The sequence below is a fragment of the Thermobia domestica genome, chromosome 1 (genome assembly GCF_964235325.1).
Source record: "Thermobia domestica chromosome 1, izTheDome1.hap1.1, whole genome shotgun sequence".
In the NCBI taxonomy this organism is placed as follows: Eukaryota; Metazoa; Arthropoda; class Insecta; order Zygentoma; family Lepismatidae; genus Thermobia; species Thermobia domestica.
The window spans coordinates 305,871,026-305,888,138 of NC_137454.1; the positions used below are offsets into that span (position 1 = coordinate 305,871,026).

Here is a 17,113-nt window from a genome sequence, read left to right on the forward strand (position 1 = left end):
CGCGAGTCACTGGTTGGATCTCAAACCACAAGTCGAAAAGGGATATACCTAGGATGTTAAGGATTTCATGTTATTCTCCGTCAATATGTAAAAAAAATCTTCTGTATGTTTATTATTATTATTATTATTATTATTATTATTATTATTATTATTATTATTATTATTATTATTATTATTATTATTATTATTATTTGAGAAGCAAGTAATGAATAAAAAGGTTAGGACTTATATATGTTTCTTCCTAATTGGAAGTCCTAGATTTAAATTCAGCTGCCAAACATTATAGTATCTTTATTCATTTATTGATATTCGCTTGCTTAAATCCGTATCAAAATGAAGCCCGCATCACTGGTCTAGTGGCTTTCACATGTTTCTTTGGTTCACGTGGTCCCGTGTTCGGTTCCCGGTAAGAGAGTACACAAAATTAATTTTACAATCATTCACCTTCATTAATCATCCATCCCATTTAACCTTTAGGGCATAACCATGGGACACTACACAAAAAAGTTTAATTTCAATCTTTGTATGTGAATAGGGCCATCATTATCTTCGTATTCTGCTGTTATTGGCTAACCCTTTCCTGCAAAAGGCGAAGAAGCCCTCCTGTACAATAATCCTCAGCTAACCTCTTCATCTAACATGGAAGTTATCCTTTTGAATACTGTTCACCAATTATAGCATTTTCTTACCTACCCTCTTTTTCATTCTACCATATTTTTATCATATTTATCGGTAAAATTCAGTTTCTTTGCCAACCATGTGACCAGTTTTGTTTTATCTTTTTATTACCCCCCCCAATATTGTTATTTTTCTTCCCTACTATTTACTTGTGACACTCTATAACACTGGTTCCCAACATTTTTTGGCTGACGACACATTTTACTGAAAGCTCATGACGTGGCGACACTCTTGTTCGACTTTGGTATTAATAATAAAGTCAATTATAATAGTGTAGATCTGTTAGTTTCTATAAAGTAGTGACTCTATATGGTACCGATCATGCTTCCGTCCACTGAAAGCGTTAACTGGCACAGTATGTCTTACTGAGAGATTGTGGAATGAAAAGCTGAGGACGTGATGTTGAAAACTACGCGAATTGCCTTTTTCCTCTGTAGCAGGGGAGGAGACGTCCGGTAAATAGTACGAGATAGCCTGTGGTGGTCTATATCATACTGCCTGTATCCCTAACAAACAAATAAGTAGACTGACACTGATTTTTAACACGTCAAGTAGCTTTCAATTTTAAAACTATTCGTTACCTCCTCTCTATAGAGTCAATATTGAAAGCGGAAGTATTTCTATTATTATTTCCAGTTGCAATAGACGAATCAAGTCGTAGATGGAATCTATTTATTTAGTACTGAACCGATATGAAAAACTGCTTCGTATGTATTATCATTCATTCTAATTCCGCGAAATTTCAAAGCAATAGATGTGTAGTGTTCATAAATGTATATCAATCTGCAAAACATTAAGTCAATCTGTCCATGGGAAGTGGATGAGAGGTTGCTTACAAAAGTCGATTTGCATGACCTTCGGGCTGCCGTATTGGGTTTATCCTTTGCTGTCGGCCCGGTATTCCACCAGTATTCCTTCATGGCCCTACTCTATCTAAATATATGCGCAGTTTCCGGATCCCCGATTCTTGGGAGAGAACCTTTACTTGTTAGAAATTAATTTAACTATTTAATAATTCATGATTTTTAAATTCTAGAATTTCGCGACACACTCTATGGGACCGCGCTGCAAATCGGTTTGAAACCACTATTCTATGACACTTGAATTCGACAACGAATTTAATTTGTTCTTTATACATCTATTTCGAAAGCCTCTAGGCATTTTACGTCACTTATGTCTAAGTTTCTGCTCCATATAGTACAACAATCTTCACAATATACAACGAAATGAAAGAAACACTGACCAAAGCTTAAAACCCACTGTATTTTAAATTATAATTTGTAACGGTTTCGGATATCTAACATATCCTTCTTCAGACACTATCGATAATAAATGAAAATACAGACTAACTATATATATATATATATATATATATATATATATATATAGTCATTGTTATGACAAAGTTTAAATTCTTTACCAGTCATATATCTATTACTGTTTCTCAACTAAGACTCGGGAACATAGCCTTAACATCAAGACGAAACCGTTACAAATTATAATTTAAAATAAAGTCAGTGTTTCTTTTGTTAAAATAATCAATCCAAAGCCATGGATAATCTTGCTAATGAAATGAAACATAATAATTTGCCATTTACCGGAGAAATTACGTACTATTAGTACGAGTAAGAAACAATTCAAGTAGGTTTTATAATCGTATTTTACCTCACTTCACACAAGATTAAAATTAGAGAATACATTTTCTCTATCTTATTTCATTTGAAAAAACCTATTTAACACCTTGATAGCCACCATAGCTGTTGACCGTTATCACCTGTACACCACTGACAATAGTTCGCCAGTAATATTTTGTTTTCGCCTTTGTTTTAGACGCATAAATGTGTGATTTCTTCAGTGTATGGTTTTTCATATACACGGTGGACATTAAATTTTGACTTCTACGCCATATGTATGTAATTGCATACACATTATAAAACAAACGCGTCAGAAGTGCAATATTCTTTGTGTATGGAAAACAATACACGTGGCGCTGCAAAGGTGAGCCTTGTGTATGAAATTGCATAGAAGTCAAAATTTAATGTCCACGCCGCATATATGAAAAACCATACACAGAGGAAATCATACATTTATGAGTCTAAAACGAAGACGAAAACAAAATATTACTGGCGAATTATTGCCAATGGAGCATACAATATACTTATTATTTAAAATTATTATTGTAATTGCCTTTTTAAAAGCTAATATAAAATTATGGTATCAGTAAATGATGTATCCCCTAGAGAGATGTAAAAAACGAGTCTCTAATCTCTAGAAATTTATAATTTTTCTGACTGATTGGTGTTATCTTTTGGATTTGATCCAATACGAATGATCTCGAACATATTAACAGTCTTGTGTATTATTCGTACCATAATTCAGCATTGATTTTTATAGATTTTAAGTTATTTATTTAATTACAAATGGAATAACTGATTTACATATTTTGAAATTTATATAATGATATAAAAATAATAATAAAAGGAAAGTATAGTTTTTTTTTAAAAAAAATGTAACACTACATTATAATTCTTGTTAATGATTTGAATAATGAGATGTAAGATTATTCCAGTTTTGCGTAGATTCTGCTTCTTGGCACAGACTTTGGATTGAGCACGACAGAACTCTAGAATATTGGTGGAATAGGATGTTCCAAAAAATCTGTCAGATTGAAAAATTCTTACATTTCTTCTGACTTGTAATTCTGGTAGTGTCACACCGGAGAACGTAGGATATACGTATTGTATAAGAGATAATATTACAAAGGATATTTCTAATCTAATTTTTGATGAAATCCAACAGAAAAGTAAGATATAGGATAGCCCGCCTAAATATGATTGAATTTAAGATATATAATTTCCCGCCATTTAACCTAATCTATCTTGTCTTCAGAACATGATTGTTCGATAATGCGAGTTTACATATATTTTCAATTTAAAAGAACAAGAACAATATGGAACACCATAATACCTAATTTTATTCATGTTGAGGATGAATATTTTTGTGTACATCAATATATAAATTATTAGTTTTATTACTGTAGTACAATATAAATTTTATGTTTACTATACTTGCTTACATTAATATAACTTACTTTCAATATTCGGCAGGTACACTCATTGATATTTAAGAGTATAGTTCCAATATAAGACATCAATACAATACGGAATGTTACAGAAAACATAATTATAATTATACATAATTAACTGAATAAACATATTTTCTATACATAGAAGTACAATAATGAAAGAACATCATTCACCAAAAAGAGTTTCCAGAAGTTTGGGATACGAAATCCTGGAAAATTGGAGTAGCTTATCTCTTTCTTCAGAATCACTTCTTCAAAGTACCACGCAGGGTATAATATATCTAGATTAAAAGCCCGAGATACTTTATGAAAATCTACAGTGTATTCATAGCTATGGACTTTTCCTGGCTGAAATATTAGAATTACTTAAACACTAGCTCAACACGCAGCAAAAATTACATGCCAGTGCTGGTACTTGAGGTACCCGTTAAGTGACAGAGAAAAAACTATTCCTGTCATTTGAGTATCGATTACAAATAAAAGTGGATATACCGCACGAATGATATTATCTTCTATTTTGAATGGAAATCGGGACATGTGGAGTTTCAAACTCTGGGATAGGGGGACAGATGATGTAAATCCAGCACGTCTCGGAGCCCTAGATAAAGTAGTAGAAAACATTAAAATCATTATGTTGCATTCCGTAACGATATACCTTTCCTTCTGTGAACAAGCACGTAATCTTAAAGAAACATTACTAAAATTTTTATTCGAATTCAAATTGTTTCCATTTTTGTGTGAAAGGTTGTGCTTAAGCATTTTTCCATTATTGAACACTGGTTTCTGCTAAGAGCAGGTTTCGCTGCTGTGCAGGTTTTACTATATTACAAATTTAAATAATGAAATAGTGTGAGAGACCTGGGTTCGATTCCTGGCGGAGCTAATGTGGTCCGGATCCCACGTTAAGCTGTAGGTTCACGTCTCATATAGTCTCGCTGCTGAAAGGAAAGCAAAACTCAAAATCAACTAATGTAATAAAGTCAGATATAATTGTAACATAAATTCAGTAGCGTCAGTTAAAATTCAGTGAGAAGTGCCTATTACCCAATGGTTCATGATGCGCTACCTGAATTTTCTTGCCATATCTCTCTCCTCAGAACAGCAATATCTGCTGCATACAATTAGGTACTAATAGACTTAAATATGTATTTTTTCTACCATCTCCCTAAAATTTTGCAGTGTGTTCCTTTATGACCACCCACCCCTGTGGGCACCACCGAATCAATTAAACTCTGAGGGAAAAATCAGTAAATTAATTTTGAAACACCAGAAATTCAATTAAATGAATCGTAAAATGAAAAGAAAACTTGTATATCTTACATAAACATCTTCGCGAAAATTATGTTGAATACGTTACATTTGATCTAAAACAGCACGACATAGTATTCTCAGAATGTCAGGAAGATGGCTATTCTTGACCAATACGTATAGGAGGCACTTCATAATTGGTTTTGTTAGTCAATAATGTAAAATGTTTCCAAGATACTATATTTTTAGGATTGTTATAAGAATTCGTGGAAGATTTTCAGAAGATTCGACTCGATAGAATTTCTACTTATGTCATTAATTTTTATTACAAGTTTAACTATAATACAATATAATATTTAAACATGGAAAACATTATTAACTTTATCCATATCTCTTGAAACACGGAATGATGAGCTGTTATGTACAGCAGAACAGTTTCTACTAGGACGCTTCTCAAGGCTGTGACAAGTGAAGTTCGGATAAGAGGGTTGGATAAACTACGTACTTTATACTAATTAGTATAATTATAATAAATAAGTATTAATAAGAATAATAAATGACTTAGGTGCTATTGACTTAAGTCTGCACCTGATAAAATATAAAAACCCCAGTTGAGGCACTGAGAATAATTGCTAACTATTAAAAAAAAACGGTATGTTAAAATATCAAAATTGCTCTTCAATGTGTAAAACAGTAAAAATGCAAGTAACAAATGAATTTCGACGACCTTAATCGCTAACTATCTGTTATGTTATTTGTATCAGAACTTTGAAATGTAGTACATTCCTCTGTAGGCATTATCTCTCTATATAGAATTAAAATAATTAAATACTAAAGGAAAGGTTATGAAAATGAATATACTCGGATCCTACAATAACGACTTACTCTTGCTATAGTGTGAAAAATATTCTTAAACCCTCTTTTCTTGATTCTATTAATGAAGAATTGACTCCAACATATCTACGATCAATGTTAGAAATTGCACATTTCTTTTGCTATGCCCGGATAATGCATATACGCAAGGAAATGTAAAACAACTGAGTTTGACAATGACAAATCATAATCTATTACAATTTTTGCATCTATAAATACATAATCTTTCACAGAATGTAATTAAAACAAATAGGAAGATCAATTTAAGATGTAATGAAACATGTGACTTCTTTCATATTTTCATATATTTATAGTTATAATTACCTTGAAACTGGAGTAGAAATTTTTACTAACATACAATTTTATATTTATGTTAAGTATTAGTTCTTCCTTGTCTAAACCGGCATGAAGTTAACGAGAAATTGGTAGGTGAAGTTAGATGTTCAATTGATTACGCAAGATTAATAATAATGTAAGCATTGAAGTAAGTATTTTCTTCATCATAATTTATTTTCAAGGGTATTATGCGAGACATTAAGTATAGTTTTCATAGCAGTAATTCCCAATATCATATGACGAATAATATTTATTTGTTTGCGAAGCCATGTCATTTGATTCCCTCATTGTTAACAATAAAAATAATGATGGAAATGTTTTCTATTGTATTCACAGCCCACCGTCTCACCAGCAGTTCCATCATCCGATGGCCCGGATGTTGGACTCCTTGATCCTCGACTCGTTCTCGCCATTTACTTTCACCAAAATCACCACTACCCATCGCCCGGGGAAATCAAGTGCCGCACGAAAGGCAGCCGCGTCCAAGCAAGAGAAACCATCTCCCGTGAGAGCCCATCATCCGCCACCAGACAGCCAACACATCCCAGGTGAGTCAAGAAGTAACTTAAGATATTTAACCTTGCATTCATATTCAAGAATCCTATTAAAACAGAGACAATCATTATTATAGGTCGCACACAAACAAAACCAAATTTTCAACCTAGAATATTAAGGTTTACGACTGATATTATCCAAAGGAAGAGCAGGTCAATCTTCTTGTGCCTTCTGGCGTCAGTAGTTAGTAGCTAACTCTTTGTAATAGTGAAAACATTAGACACTAGGCGCTTGGGCTTAATATCCTTTTGATACTTCTACTTCTGGCAAAGATAGTTGACTTACAAAGTGCATTCAAGTTATAACACTTCCATTTTTTCCCAGGACTGGTAGCAGATAGAAAAATTCTGTTTATTTTAAAATACGCGAGCACTCGTTGTCAATGCGTGACATGGTAACACTGTACGGCACACTCAACTTTAGCTGCACCTGCGAGAGTGATGACCGTTTTTGTTACTTATGATATTAGTAAAATGGTGACGTTTACATTACTAGAACAGTGTAATCATTCATTTTCTCCATTTGTGTAGATCGCTTGAAATTTATCGCCGTTGAGTGAGACATGTAATGATTATGTCATGGATGTATGTAATGTGTGTATTTGTGGGTGCGACAGTTCAAAGAAGGCAGAACGTCGTGTGACAACAAACTTCTGCCTTCTTTGAATTATCGCACCCTCGAACGCGCATTAGACACATTCATGACACCATCATCACATGTCTCACTCAACTGGCGATGAATTTCAAGAGGTGTCACACCACACAAAAGGTGTGAGATGAATACATTTATTGTTATTGTTGGATGGAATTGCTACAATTTTACCGTGCTATACTTGGGCTCAGTCCCTTTGCATTAATAAGCTACCCCGAGTTCTACTCAGGCTTGGATCAAAAGCGTTAAAGAATCAAGTTAAGCTATTCCATGTATATGTTTATTCACCTTTCAATAATTTAAGAAAACCAAGAAGGGGAGAGTAGTAGTTTTTTTGTGGTTAAATTTTTATTCAAGAACAATTTCGCCTTCAAGTTATGCAACCTTGCGGTACATAAATGTGATGTGGGTTGCGTAAGAGCAAGACATGTAAGATATTTATACTGAATCTAGATGGCCCACTTCTTAAAAATTAGTTTTAAAAAGTACCAGCTAGAACGACAGCTTTTACCCATTACAAATACTTATAATTCCTGTTTCATCAACTTTTCAATCTGGATTGTAAAACAAACTCAGAATAATACAGGTTTGTAAATCAAGTAACAGTCCCTCGACCATTATAATCTGTATAATACGAATATTGAATGCACTGTTAGAAATGCTAACAAGAACAATTGAAAGATATTTCCTTTGCAAAAAAAAAAAAAAAAAAAAAAAAAAAAAAAAAAAAAAAAGCGAAAGATCACGTGAACAATCGAATGTGTAGTATATACAGATAGTACTTCGAGCATACACAGGTAAATTTAACTTCAATACCACATGAATAACCGTCTTCAATGCAGCCAAGCTTTAAGATAGACATGTGGTGGCAAAATTTCTAGTTTAATGTTACACACTTATGCCCTTTTCTTTAGGCTAAAGGAGATTGATTGAATAAATATAAAATAGGCACAATGTGAATGTGAGGGGAAAGGAGAGAGTTCCGTCAAAACAAAAGGACATGATGTTATACACCACTCTCACATGCTTTGGGTCAAATCCGGGACCGTTGGCAGCAGAGGTGAGCGCTTACCATTGAGCTATCATTCCTCCCCAAAAAGTAAAGACAGTCATCCTGAGAGTAATTCATTGAACATATGGTAGCATATTGACGTAAGTTTCATATGATGATAAAACTATTTTACACTATATAAATGGCATTGTTATTCAAGGAATTCAAAGAAAATAAATATCTGTGTTATAAAACAATAATATACGCAAATCAATGAGGAAACAATGGTATATCAACAGAAACAAAGATTCGGTATTTAATTTATTCGATATTTCTAAATCGCAAGTTTTTAAAACGCTTTAGAAGTACCAAATTCAACTGACTGCCACTTAAAATTAAGCGTTTTTAAATTTAAATGTTTATGATGCGATAAACTATTTCAAACTTAAAAATTGCAGCTTGAAATTTTATAGTGGAAATGAGATATTGAATTTGAGGGTCATTTCAGTGTGTAACTTAGGGTCTCTTACGACTGTGATAACTTCTATTTATATGAAATTATTCAATTAAACGAGGTAAGAAAACAACAACATTATATTGACTTTCAATAGAACTAAATTTGTATCACACATTTTTAATAAAATTATTTGTATTTCTTGCACTTACAGAACCAAGGCGCAGCGAAGAACCAAGCCGGAAGCCGGGCAATCCACCATCATCGGATAAGTGGGTGGCATCTTTACGAAGGCGGGACCCCGAAATTCAGCCGGCGTTGCCCGCGATCAATCCACGAAGCAGGTGAGTCTAAACAGTAAATTATACGAAGTAAAGCAAGTATATTTTGTTATTAAAAATAGAAACAGGTTAACAGGGAAAATTGAGGCGAAAAAGAGAATATATTGAGCAGTTTGAAAGGAGTTTGGTTTATCAGAATTCCTTTATATACTTACTCTGTCTCTCCGTGTGTCCGACCGTGAGAAGAAAAAAAAAAGTCTCAAGAACTATTTGATGTATCACCATTAACTTTGACCATGCTGTAGAGGGTCAAGCGTTAGAAATCTATTGTTGATGGAGGAGATATTGAAACCGGAAATGGTAGCTGTTTTTACATCTTAACTCACTATTAAAACCGGAAGTGATAGAAATCTACAACTACTTCCGGCCTCAATATTGATCTGCTTAGAGCAAAAAGTACAGGAGATAGCGACAAGTAGCTTTAGTAGAGCCGATTTAGCGTTCTAGGAATAGGTACTATCTTCTCTCTTAATCCTCTATTCAAACCGGAAGTGGCAGAAATCAATCACGTTAGGTCTAACGTTGATCGCTATGAAGTAAAAACGGTAATAGGTAGCGAGAAGCGATGCACCAAAGCTAAGGGGACGGTGGTGATGAGATGGGTGGGAATGACATAAGTGGGAGGAAAACGAAGTACGCTGAGGAAACCTATACACATGGTGTTTGTCCACGACAAGAGAAGCGCTTTTTGTGCAATCAATGAAGCGTCCTAGAATATAATCCATTTCCACTCTAATCTCTCTACTAAAACCAGAAGTGATAGAAATCTACTACCACTTCCGGTTTTCATATTAATTGAGAAAATATCGCCGTACAAACCAAATTCCTTCACGTGGTGAACATAAGACGCTGATACTTCTTAAAACAGTACAGAATGACTGGAACTTAATTAACCGCTAAACATATTTTTTTTTTCGCAAAAGTCGTTCCAAATTTTATATTTTTTTAATTCGCTATTTTTGTTGTACGTTGAAGGTAGAGGTACGTGGAAGCAAACATTACTAAAACTGTCTAAAATTTAGGCCCGAATTAGGCACTTGAAAATCACCGATTTTAAAACCACGAGTACATTCGTTCATAATAAAAGCAGATGTATCTTATTGTTAGTCTTATTTTTTTGAACACACTTTATGTACATGAAGCGACAACGAATCTTTTTAAAATGTTTTATTCAGTTCGTTCAATTTATTTGAACTTCAAGCTGATCAAAATTGAGATTTAAATTTTGCCGCAAGAAATATTAAAATTTCGAATATGTACGTTCCACAATAAACATTACCAAATTACATTAGCATCTTGAGAAAACGAAACAGTGGGGAAAATGATTACAGTATAAGTAGATATTCCATTCAATCTACAACGAATTTTTGTATTCTTTTTGAAAACAAAAATACCATTATTTCAAACAGAAGTAGCAGACAAGCGATTTCTCGGTACAATGTAGATATGCTATTTCAGTCCCGACATTTCGTCAATAAGCATTGGCCCCTAATGCAAAATATTAGCCGAAAATAGTTAAATGAAACTTACCAAACGGCGCCGATCCTGGGCGCCCCCGGGCCTCTCAAAGCTCATGTGGGCTACCCTAGTGTATTTATGAATATACAATATTTGGCTTAATTTGAATGCAATTTGTCTTAACATCCTCATATATACACCTTCTGTGTCTGAGTGGACCTCCCCAAATTTACAGAGAAATCGGCGCCCTTGATTTTACCCACATCTAGCGGACACCCATATACTCAGCTGCGTATGGCGAACGTAAGGAATTGCCATTTAAATTTATATTCAGATCTTTTTTCTTTGCACGAATATATTCGTGATCATAATTTTAGAGCAGAAAAGTAATAATTCGTGGTTTTAAGTTAAGCTGTTAAGAAAGCACTCCAACAATAAAATTTCTCGAGTAGTAAAGAGCTCACGTCAGTATTAGTTAATTCCAGTGCATTTTGGTTTATGTCTAAATTCTTGAGAGGCGAATGTTTTAACTTTTCATATTTATAATGTTCCCTTGTGGCCAAATAATTACTACACCTGCCTCTGTCTTGTGGGTTTGAGTTCTATTCTATAGGTTCGGTATCTGAGAGTATGCAAAGACGATTGGAAAACTGCATGAATTAAGATGTGAATAATTCCAGTCTATAGCCAGAAATATCTTCGTTGAAATCGATGTACCTAATGCATATGACTTTCCTAATAAAAGACGATGGAGCTAGACAAACCCCAGTTGGCTTTGGAATGGATTGATTAGTTGTTTGACGTTTAAGTCCCTTTTCAGTGCCTATATAAGACGAGGGTCTACAGCTTAATGTCGAATTCAAACCTCGTGATCCATCGGGAATCAAATCTGGGTCACCTTTACCAAAGAGTTCTTGCTTATTATGTAGCTACAAGCGAACTCAGCTTTAAACTAGTTATTTATAATTTATTGTACAATTAAAGCGAGTTCTTTACATCCGTTCAAATCTCAATATTGTGCTATAAATTCATGCTGTAAGTGGTGTAACGTATTAATTAGTTTACTTGTTTTAACTAATTTCTCAATATATAATGTTATTTATATTATAGTTAAGTACTTAGTATGTCGGTTATTTTATTTTAAATCAATTGAAACTTCCAAATTCTTTTCCAACTTTCTACTCATCAATATCAGTTTTTTTAAACAACTACGCTTATCATTCTATTCATCAGAGGCTTCCTATGTAATTCATTTATATAGTTGCGGTGACTATATCCTAGCATTGAGCTTCGTTGAATTTTCAGTATAAATTTTCAATTTCAGGTGTTAAAAATAGAAACGACAGAAGCTTCAATCTTAAAAATACAGTTTATCACTGACTTAGACCGACTTTGGTTACAACTGACCAATTGTAAGTCGGCCAGATAGTACATTCTATAAATACAGTATAAAATATTATTTTGATCAATTTCTAGCCGATAAGTTACGCTGTGGTTACATTGGATCAGAATTCGTACAGAATTTGGTCCTACAGACTCTGACAAATTAATTGATGTTCATAGACATGGTTTAAATTGCTTTCATCCTATTCGTATGAATAAACGTTTATGAACATCAACTAATTTGTTTAATTCATACGAATTAGTGATGGTTTATATTTCTATTATCTTAGTAATAGCTGCTTTTCTATATTAGTGATATACCTCTTATTATTGTTATACTGTCATTATTTTTTCTTCTTCCTATAATTTCTCTTATTATAGGTCGTTGATAGTAACCACCTCTCCTAACTTTTACAAGAGATCGTTAGTGCGAGTTGTGGTAAGCCGCGTTGTATAAACTGTTTGGTGTTAATTTCAATTATGTATTGTCGAGAAACGTAGTGACCAAAGCATTCAGTATCAGACATTAAATCTTATAGCTGTATGCGAAAGTCTTTCAACGAAATCTTTATATTAATTTTTCTTTTTTCATCAGATAATATGGTATCCTTTATTCTCTTTACTTTTAATTTTTTTAGTCAATTGCCATAATTTGTTTTTAGTATTTATTCGGATTAACTACCATCGTTAAGGAACTGAAGATTCACACATATTTAAGAGATTTAATAGTGTAAAATTTTATGGAGATTGTCCCTTTGCTTTAATTCAGTGGAGAAAATTATCAAAGGAAAAAACGTAGTGCGGAATCTAGAGGATCAGCACCCACCTCGCCCTATCTTTTAAAATGTATTTAATTAGAAGTATGTGAAATCGAATATTTATGTACATATTAAGAAGCAAAGCTTTTTCTTTTATTTATATTAAACACTATGAATTGTGTTATTAAATTTCTTCGTATGACCTTGATTATCGGTATTACAGTACACATATGGCGTGGAAGAAATATGGAAACTCTCGATAGAAAGCACCTACCTGAGACTGATATAGTGTAAGAGACCTTTGGCACGCAGAACTGCTTGCAGTTTTCTTGGGATGGCTAAATACAAGTTGTACATAGTTTTCAGGGGAATCTTGTATCATTCTTCTTGCAAACCCTGTGCAAGTTCATTTAGTGATAATGGTGGCGGATAGCGTGCTCGAACATTTCTTTCTAACAGTGATCATAAGGGCTCAATAATATTGAGATCAGTAGATGAGGAAGGCCATGACAGGTAAGCAACTTCCTGTTCGTGCTCAGAATAAAAAGTCCTGTACGATCTGAGCTATGTGAACAGGGGCGTTGTCATGTTTAAAAACAGCATCACCAGTAGAGAAGAGACATTGCACTATGGGATAGACCTGGTCGCTCAAAATGGTTACGTAGTCTTTGGTAGTAACGTGGCCTTGCAGAGTAACAATGGGTCCAGCTGAATATCCAGCTTACTATATGCCGACACATTCTTGAATACTGTGCCTTGTGATACACCAATATCCATATCGTGATGAAACCCCGCCATGTTTCACGCGTGGTGGAAAACGATCTGGATCGTAAGTTTGGGATGACATTTTCCAGACACAAATTCGGCCCAGAAGTTCAAAATGATGTAAATGTTGACTCATCTGACAAAATGATCTTCCAATGCTGCATTGTCCAACTTCTATACCTTTGGCATCACTTTCTTCTCTTCACAGCATTTGTCTCCGTGATGAGAAGTTTGGCAATACCGACTTGTCCATAAATATCTTGCTTGTGGAGTTCTCTTCGTACTGTTTTAATGCTGATGGGGTTTTAAAGCATAATATTCACTTCAGCTGCCTCTTTTGCTACTATCGACTTCTTATTTTTCATTACAACCTTGCGTAATGTTTCTCGATCTCTATCACTCAAAACAGTTTTTGCCCACGTTTGTGCTTTCTGATGCGTCTTTGCAGTCTTACTATATGCCGACACATTCTTGAATACTGTGCCTTGTGATACACCAAACACTTCCAGTATCGTTCTTACCAAGGCACCCACCATTCAAGCTCCAACAATTTGGACTCGTTGAAGTTTCTTTAGCTCTTACATGATTCTCTGGAAATGCATTGAACACTGTCTATGCTAGAAATGAACCTTATACGTGTTAACAAAATTATACAGGTTGTTCAGTTGGGCAAACACGGCAACGCCACTCACACACTGTGCTATGAGGAAACTTCAATATCAGGTTTGTATTTCACGAGGTTTTCCATACTTTTCTCCGTACTCTGTATGTAATGGAAAATAACACGAAATACTGCAGTATAATCTGAACTTTTGACTACTGTTATAAACTGCTTAACATAATAATATCGTAAACTATCATATCTTAATCCTTTTCAGATACGAGTAGAACTAATACTAATGACACTAATTCTTGTTTCAGATCAGATTCGCATAACTGCTTAAACCGTAAATCTCGCTCTGTGGAAAGACTGCCAAGATCCGTGACCGGCCGTGCGAGGCTTGCTGGTTTGCGCCCATCTGTGAAGAAGCTTTCGGCGAGGGACCGGGACCTGAGCGGCGGGGGTGGCGTTGAGGTGGAGGTAGCTGGCGAGGAAGAGAAAGAAGATCGTGTGTTCAACCCTGCGGGCTACGAAACGCATCTCGTCGAGACACTTGAGAAGGACATTTTACAAAAGAATCCTGACGTTCAATGGAATAAAGTAGCAGGCCTTCAGGAAGCGAAAGGCATTCTCCAGGAGGCCGTAGTGCTTCCTCTTATTATGCCTGATTTCTTCAAGGTAAGTTATACTTTGTAAGCTTCAAAATTTTCCTCTTTACGCCAAATACATCCACGTGATAAACGTACGCTGTTACTAAGGAATGTGAGTAGAACGATTAAAGTCCAGTTACTCCCGACCTGGTCCCCCTCACTTGTTTATCTGCGCTGCCTTAGAAACTCGTGCAGTTAATGCTTTATTGCAATTTCGCCCACACTCGTAACTTCACCAAATCAATTAACAGCTGGGAAAAGAATTGTGCGTGTGACTTTGTTTGCCAGACGTGGCAACAGTGCTTTCAACGACATGAAGTCATAGCAGCCAATGACAGGCGCGCTGTGATCTGCTTTAAACAGTTCATACAGCGATATGGTTATAATGCAGAAAACAAAGCACTGCAATTCGGCCAAGTACGAACTAAGCCGCGTCATAATAATCTTGGAAGTTGTGATTTGGGCGATTGCTTTGAAATAAGTAAGGAAGTGTCGCCTGAAATTTAGCGATAACAGAAAAGCATTAGGTCTAGCAAATTTAAATTACGTCCAAATATTCCAATTATTTTATTTCTATGTAATACCAGTAGATAAGAAACAGATACAAACTAACAAATAAAAGTCTTACTACTATCAGTCGAGCGATCATATTAAAAACAAATAATAATAATAATAATAATAATAATAATAATAATAATAATAATAATAATAATAATAATAATAATAATAATAATAATAATAACTCTTTCTGCATGTCGAGCAGCAACATATGGATAATCTTTGACTCATGTAACCTTAACCATGCCATTTTTTAGCCCATTGATTTATATCATTTTAGCCCATGAAGTATTTTCCTTTATTTATTTATTTATTTATTTATTTATTTAAAATCATCAGATAGAGCTCAGAGGCCATTTTATGCTGGATACCTAACAACAACAATAACAATGAAAGGGATTTGGGAAGGTATCGGCCAGGGCCTATTTAGTAGGTACCATCCCGGCATTTGCCTGGTAGGACTGAGGAAAACCCTGGAAAACCGCAGTCAAGATGGTCAGCAGCGGGAATCGAATCCGCGACCTCCCGAATGCGAATCCAACGCTCTACCACTTGAGCTACTTCGCTCGGTAAGCTTGAAACGAACCCAATATTTTAATGGCGTGATTTGAACTATTTCTTGTTTAAGTCTTGTTAAATGTCCCTTACTTCATAAAATTCATTTACGTGTTATCAAGTTTAATATTACTTAATTAAATTTTGATAAAAAATTATTAAAATTATGCATACAGAATTCAATTTTTACAAAGTAAGGAATGTTTAAATAGATTTGAATTAGAAATCAGTAAAATTAAACCAACAAAATTCCAGTTAATTTGAAAGAAAATAATATACTACTTCCCCATATAATTCAAGAGACCAGAAAACAAAGATGACGCTGTTCTTAACACTGTTGAACATATATGATTATTCTAAATACATAATATACAAGATTTTGAATTCTATATAATTTATTTCAGAAGGAGAATTAGAGGTTGTAGTGGTCACTGTAAAAGAGAAGGAAGTGAATTCCTGAAATGTTAAGCATGCTAAGACAATGCATTTTTTCTTAATTTCTAAAAGACGTGCAATAAACTTATATTTTGTTGTTAAGAGCTTTCGCACCTTTTATTGCTCTTTTCAAAGTGAACTCTTAAACATGTCATTAAGAGAAAATAATGGCCAATTTATTATTGGGAGCTTCCTTAATAATATGAGTTCATTTTATCATTCTGTTTTACGAGAGCAATCACCTCTCACCCTATATAACCAAGAATATAACTCATCATGAATACTTCCTCCACTCAATGTCCGGTGACTGCTTTAATTTCCTACGTGTGGGTACAGTGGAACTTCACTGCTTCTGTCTTTCTCTTCCTCATGGAGATAGACCAGTTCGTGAAGATATCCTCCCGGGGAAGGAAAGGATTATTCCATTGCAAATGGGCGGTATATATGAGTCATTAGTTCCGGCAGTGCACTTGGTACATCACCTGTAGGGCTGAGTTTGTAGCACTTCCTTGGTTCTCTCTGGTTCCCAAGATCATAGATTGGACTTTACCAGGCTTTGACCGTATCTGGCGATATCGGGATGCTTCCTGATGCTAATGGAGAAAATTGAACTTGACTTAACTGTCCGGCGCTGGATATGTCAGTAAATTCACCTACTCGCTAGAGGAGTTTCCTCCACCAATAGGTATAATTGGAAGATATACGTCAGTCTATCACGTAATGAGTATTACTTTTTAA

The 17,113-nt window shown here is 34.5% G+C and overlaps 1 protein-coding gene across 5 annotated transcripts in view; it reads left to right on the forward strand.

The window, feature by feature from the left end:
* kat-60L1 (katanin p60 ATPase-containing subunit A-like 1) overlaps positions 1-17,113 on the forward strand; it is a 322,513-nt gene that overhangs the window by 252,380 nt on the left and 53,020 nt on the right. For all 5 annotated transcript variants that reach the window (XM_081727140.1, XM_081727146.1, XM_081727155.1 and 2 more), the window contains 3 exons: positions 6,557-6,768; positions 9,086-9,215; positions 14,498-14,855. In XM_081727140.1, the coding sequence (XP_081583266.1) occupies positions 6,557-6,768; positions 9,086-9,215; positions 14,498-14,855 (700 nt within the window). The remainder of the gene's footprint in view (positions 1-6,556; positions 6,769-9,085; positions 9,216-14,497; positions 14,856-17,113) is intronic.